The 6841-nt window shown below is 35.4% G+C and overlaps 1 protein-coding gene across 1 annotated transcript in view; it reads left to right on the top strand.

Annotated features, from left to right (window-relative positions):
• Positions 1–461: 461 nt before the first annotated feature.
• The window catches only part of LOC110377351 (bromodomain adjacent to zinc finger domain protein 1A), a 28425-nt gene continuing 22045 nt past the window's right edge, over positions 462–6841 (top strand). Inside the window, exons 1-7 of the mRNA XM_064039654.1 lie at positions 462–814; positions 1023–1352; positions 3699–3900; positions 4214–4451; positions 4865–5067; positions 5490–5784; positions 6253–6394. Of these exons, the coding sequence (XP_063895724.1) occupies positions 702–814; positions 1023–1352; positions 3699–3900; positions 4214–4451; positions 4865–5067; positions 5490–5784; positions 6253–6394 (1523 nt within the window). The 5' untranslated portion in view covers positions 462–701. The remainder of the gene's footprint in view (positions 815–1022; positions 1353–3698; positions 3901–4213; positions 4452–4864; positions 5068–5489; positions 5785–6252; positions 6395–6841) is intronic.

Here is a 6841-nt window from a genome sequence, read left to right as displayed (position 1 = left end):
CATAGAAAATTACATGCGTATGCGTTCTATAGTTGGCAAGAAAGTCTCTTCGATTGTTTTCGTTTTTCGAAACTAAGATCACACTATCATACGTCGGCACCTCTTCATGTGAGATTTTGACCTTTACTTTGAAAAACTGAGTTAACAGTTTTTCTTGAGTTAGTAGTTTTTGTGTATTTTGCTCGTAATTACATACAAGTACGAAATACAATTAAATTTTAATGGGGATAGATTTTAATACTGCGGTTTCTAATCTTTCACACATTGTATCAATACCTAATCAAAAAAATCTTTTGGTTTCCATGAAAATCTATATTTTTTTTATTTAAAAAAAAAACATCTTTAAACCGACGAAAAATAACTTATAAACATAATTCTTGACCGTTACTTAGAACGTTTTTATGTAAGATCGGGTAAATTTCTACTATATAGGTAGTATTTTATGTTAAAGCTTAACCCAGTTCATATGTTTCTGGCGTAAAAAGAAGCGCCTCAGCGCGCCGTTTTTTGGCTTGTCAACCGAAACCACGCAACATTTTTCGCTCGAAATATTTCATAAAACCTATCAATTTCCTAATGTACTATTCAATGGAATGTAGGGATAGATGCGCCGTACAAAGTTAAGTGATATTAAACACAAGTGATAAGTTTAAACGGACTATAAATCGTTTTCCCACCGTAGTGACCCGCGAACTCTCAACATGCCTCTGTTAAAAAGGAAAGCATTTGAGAAATCAAAGGCGTCGGAGTACCTCCGGGACGACGATGAGGTCTTCCACTGCGAGATCACCGACGAGATATTCAAAGATTACGAGTGAGTATAAGTAAAAACATTACAATCGCCGAATTTTTGCGAATTTCTTATGTTCTAATGTAGTTATCAGTTCACGGGGACCGTTGGCATTGTCAGCGCGCGGCGGGTCGCGCAGTAACGCGAGCGTGACACAATAATTCGCTATTTCTGTCATTCGCGTCACAATTTTATAATAATTAGATGTTGTTTGATGAATGTTTATTTACAGGGAATACTGTGAAAGGATCATTTTGGTTAATTCAATGGTGTGGACATGTGAGATGACAGGGAAGAACAATTTGACATACTCAGAGGCCCTGCACAGTGAGAAGACAGCACGGAGGGCTCTGAAAGACTTTCCAATGGAGCTTCGTATACCAATACTGTTTCTGGCAATGAAGACTAAGAGGTGTTCCTTTGCTGAGATGTCTGAGGATGTGTTCAACTTCATAAGGGACCGGTACTTTGTTGGGGAGACTGTGGAGGCCTGCCTGGAGGGAGAAGTGTGGAGGGAAGCACATATACTGTCAGTCACTGCACAGAAACAGCATCCAGATAGGTAAGAAGCATTGCATTAAATAGTAGTAAGTAAAAATAATAATAAATAACTCAATTAAACAAAAAAAAATTAAAACTCAAAATATGCCTATTAAAATTCAAAAGAAACAAAAAAAAAAACCACAAAAACATTGTTCTAACAACAACATCCTATTCAAATTCTTACCAGAACTCCCACTCTTATCAAAAAACCAATACTTATTAAAAATAAACCTTAAAAAAAACTTCCATTCATAATTCGAATTTCTCTAAACAAAACCACAATTTAACCTTGAACCCTTAACAAACTGCCAATCACAAGTACATTGTACCTTTCTAAAAAAACTAGTCACAAAAAACTACAACAATTATACTCTGTATGAAGGTCATATATCTTGGCAGCAGATGTTCTAAAAAGTATGTAATACCTACAGAATCTCCTTATTTAAACTAAATAATATAATGAATGAATCATGCTGTTGCTAAGTAGGTATTGTAGTGGATAAGTAAACAAAAAATTGTATTTGTAGATATTATGCTCTATCAGAAGTTTGCTATATCTTTCTAAATTGGACCATCTCTATACTTTAAACCTTTTAACTAGAAAAAAAAACTGAAGCAGAAAAAATTGTTACAGCTAACTGTAATATTTTATTTAAGACGGTCACATTTTGTACAAAACTGTACAGTACAAAAGGAAAATTTTGCTATTTCTAGTTATTTCTCCCCTATTTATCAAAGTGCAACAACATTAAAAACTAATTAATTGTTATTGGTCACATTGACACACATTATCATGACTCAGGTCTATCAAAAAGTACAATCTGAATTATGGAAGTAAAACAAAGTTAGGAATTTAAAACTATTTAGCTTAATGTAATATCTGTGCAAAACAAATTCAATTCAAACAACTGAATTGAGAACCTTCTTTTTTGCTGGATTTTAAAATACATATCTCAAAATAAACTTATTTATTGTTTAACAAAAAATAAAAATATCAGTATTGCTTCTTGGTAAATGCTTGATCTACTTTAAAAACTTCAGAATATGGAACTTCATTTGATTTCAAGTATACGCTGACACTACTAATGAGTTTCCTCATTCCTACCCATTTTCCTTATCAACAAGATATCTTTGACATTTCACATAAAGTTCTTATAAATACATATAATTCTTATTTTTATTGTAATCTAGTCATTTGCTGTGAATGACCTACTAAACAGTTTGGGCTATATCACATTTGAAATGTCATGTTTTTATCAATAGAGAGTGCTGATTATATCTACATATATTATTATCAGATATATAGGTATATATAGCCAGGCAACTTGACCACATTTTGTTAACTGTTTTATTAGCATAAAATTAAATATAATAAACATAAAATTCCCACTCTTAAATATCTAATAGACAATAGGTTTTTTTTTAACTTTAATGTTGCTACTGAAAAAAAAACTTGCAAGGAGAACTACTGACTGCCTTATAAACTTTTCAGTCCCACAAAGTAACCTACACATTGTTGACATTGTTAATGCTATGAAGACTGGTTGGTAAACTCAAAATATAGAGACATTTCAGTATTCAATTTGGCTGTACTTATTCAGGAGAAGGAAAATGTAGGCTAGAAAAAAAACAATTAAGTATAAAAATGTACATTGAGTAAAAATATAATGTGCAAAGTTACTAATATTATTTTGATGATTAATCATTATCTAGTACCTACGTGATAATACAAGTTGGCTTCTTGTATGCACATGTTAGATAAAAAATAACTGCTAGTGTGTTCATCCTTATTCATTGCCTAGCTTGCAACTATGTTGCATGGATACAGAGGAAATAACTATTCAGATATGAACCTTATGTCTTGTGAATAGGGTTTTAAATTGTGTAATTTTGTGGTAACCAGTATAAATAGGGATATATAGTAGGAAATTAAGTTAATCATAATTCATAGTATAAATCACATATTTATTTTGCTGTGCCTCAATTGAGTTATACTTTTCATATAAAAAAATTCTAACAACTACTTATAACAATAACAATGAGTTGCAGCATTTAACAAAAAAATGAAGTTGTCAAATCCCCAATTTAACCAAGCATTTGGTTGGTTATAATCTGCTTATCTTTATATTTAAATAGTGCAACTCACCCTAAGACTTTATTCTTAACTGGTATTTTTTCCTTCATGGTAATTTTTTTTTGTCTTGAAATTCAATTTTCTCTATGGCATATCAAGACTAGACCTTGTAGCAAAGTTCGCTAGCACTATTAAAATGTATCCACATGGTTTTAAAGTATGTGTGACTTTTTATGAACACATCTACAAATCTTGCGAAAGTCCCTAATGTGACGCAAAATCCCCCCACAGCAAAGCCATCCTCCCCTCGTCCTCCTACTGCTACGAAGTCGAGCAGTTCGACGAGACGAACCCCGGCGCACTAGGACAGATCGGCACGGCGCCCTCCGACCGCGTGCGTCGGCGCAAGGGCGTCTACACTCGCGACAAGAACCGCCTGTTCCTCAAGCAGTTTGTAGAGGGGGGTGGACCTGATGGCGTTATTGGTATTAAGGTGAGTTTTGCAATACCAGAAAACTTGGAATTATAATAGAGAGAATAAAAAAATACGATTTAAAAATTTGGTGGTTTTCATAATAAGCTCTATTAAAATTAAAGCTAGTAGTAAGAAGAACAGAGGAGCTACAGAGTGCAAATGGCACTGCTTCTTCTTTGTAAATTACATTATATAAAATGATGCCCATGGCATTTACAGGCATGTTGTTTTATTCCCATAGCCATAGACAATACATATGTTCAGAAAAATATACGTAGTAGGAATCTATTATTCATCTGCCAGATTTCTAACTCTAAAAATTTCTCCACAGAAATCAGCACAAGAAAAATACAGTATAAACAAAGTGAGCTTTGACCAAATATTCACTGGTCTACCACCAGTGTTCCCCTCCTCCAAGAAACTGTTGAAGTCTCCCCCAGCGACCAAGGGTCAGGCCAAGCCGGGCTCGGCCACCAAACTGAACAAGTCTGCCAAGAAACCTAGTCCTGATAAGAAAGGACGCCAGGAATCTATGGATAAGTTTGTGAAAAAGACTGATAAAGCTGAAGGTTTGTATGGCTTTTAATAACATGTATCTAGAATAATATGATATAGTACAAATGCTATTGAAAGAATTTTCAAATAAAATAATACTGTTAAATTACAATTAAATAAGGCAAAATTACTAGTAAACATGCATACTTAACTTACAATCTATGAATTACACAACTTTGTGCAATATCAACTGTACTGAATTTTGAACTCTATCACAATCTACTCAAAGTTCATTTTCACTTACAATATTCCTATGAACTTTAGAACACAACATTAATACTTACTCATTTACAAAGAGCAATCTAGAAACAACTATTTAGTTTTTTGTTCTTATACTTACTAAGAGTTCTTTTTTAACATACAAACATCACTTTAGATTAGTTTAGATCCCAATAATCACTCAATGATGGGTGTTATGTCTTAACAGCACAAAAGAACAAACCTCCCGCCGACCCAGCAGCCAAGAAGAGTGCGCAAGAGTTGGCAGAGAAGATGCGCAAAGCAGAAGACCTTATGCGACAGCGCAAGGAAGAAGAGAGACTCAAGAAGAAAGAGAAAACTGCCCGGTTGCAGGCTTATATGAAAGAGTGGCAGAAGGTCAAAGATGATCTGGAGTTAGAAGACCATAAAGTGAGTGAAGAATTACATTTTTAAGCTATGCCCTAACAGGGTCTATTTTGTGTCTATCTTATAAAATGCACCATCTTGCGTATAGAAAAATTATATGGAAAAACTAGATATTTTTTGAATGTTATATCAGTGTGTCTTACGTGCTTGGTAGAATAGTGATAAAAAAAAAACTTTTATGACCCATTAAATCTTCACACATATACTCGTAAGCTTCTGCTTACTGCAAAACTTTAGTCAAATATGTACGATATTATTATTACTTTTATAAACTAAACTCAAAACATTAACTCTTGAATAAAATGACTCAACACATTTGAGACTCAACATAATTTTTAAAGATACCATCATCATTCGAACATTCTTCCCGACAAAACCTATCTTCTAACAACCTGAACACATGCTTTAATTATTTCCCCCCACAGATAATACCAAAAGGAACCCCAATAGACGTGGAAGGTATACCAAACGAGCATTTCGGAGACTTCCTCTCAGTCCTCGAGTTCGTCCACACGTACTCCGAGATCCTGAAGGTCAAGGACGTGTTCCACAACCAGCTGGACCTGGACACCTTCAGGAAGGCGCTGACCTTGAAGGAGCATGCGGGCATGTTCAGTGATCTGATACAGATGTTCCTGACTACGGTGTTCTCGCTGCAGGAAGATGAGGCTGAGGAGTATAATGAGAACGGGAGGATACAGCTGTCTACTGGGGATTTGGGTATGTTGACCGATTTTTTTGTGAAATAAAAAAGTAATTCTGCTCATCGACTTTTAGAAAAAAGCTAGTTTGGATATTAACTGTCATACCACAAAAACAGTTTTAGTAGTAGGGCTGAAATGGTCTCACTGCATAAAAGTTAAAAAGACGTTGGACATTTGTTTAAGAATGTATGGTGATTTTTCTGTGTTAAAGTTTTATATCCGGTTTTTGAAGTCTGCATAAACCTATTGTCTGATTCCAAAAGTCGAGCCTAGTTCACTTATTTATAAATGCAAAGTTTGTGTTATGGATTTTTGATAATTTTTCACTGGATCGATTTATAAGATATCTGATATCTATCTATCTATCTGGTAGCAATATAGCTCATGTACCAGAATAACAGGCCAGTTTCCATTTATGTGAATAAAAACCGCTGGCAGAAGCTAGTCCTACATAATTGTACTAAGAACTACTTACGTTCTACAGAAGACCAACAGACAGACAGTGAGATGGGCGTCACAAAGGCTATGGAGCTAGCGACTAAGGCCAGCAAGTGGTCACAGACGTACCTGGGCACTCCGCTCAGCAAGCTGCCTCTAGACCCTACTACTGTCAGTGAAGTACTGAGGTTAGACATATTTTTAAAGTTTTACTTTTGCATCTGTTATGTTCATCCTCTGAGCCTTTTTCCCAACTATGTTGGGGGCCGCTTCCAGTCTAATCAGATGCAGCTGAGTACCAGTGTTTTACAAGGAGCGACTGCCCTATCTGACCTAGTCAACCCAGTTTCCCAAGCAACCTAGTACTCCTTGGTAAGACTGTTAGTCAGACTTCTGACTACCCGTAGTACTAATATTATTACTGGACTGATTTGAAAATTCTCACAGTCTTGAGAATTTTGGTCACCATCTTGGTCACTATGTTCAACGTCCATTATCGCGATAATGAACAGCATTTCCCGTTAGTGTGGCCTCAGCATAACAGTGAGTCCTCGGTAGGGTATGTAAAGGGGCGGGGGCCGTGCGAGGAGGTCATTCGCGTCCGAGCGGTCGACGAGTCAACATCTCCCGAAGAT

The sequence above is a fragment of the Helicoverpa armigera genome, chromosome 20, assembly GCF_030705265.1.
Source record: "Helicoverpa armigera isolate CAAS_96S chromosome 20, ASM3070526v1, whole genome shotgun sequence".
Classification (NCBI taxonomy): domain Eukaryota; kingdom Metazoa; phylum Arthropoda; class Insecta; order Lepidoptera; family Noctuidae; genus Helicoverpa; species Helicoverpa armigera.
The sequence above is the reverse complement of the archived record's forward strand: the minus strand, read 5'-3'. Positions and strand labels throughout refer to the sequence as shown.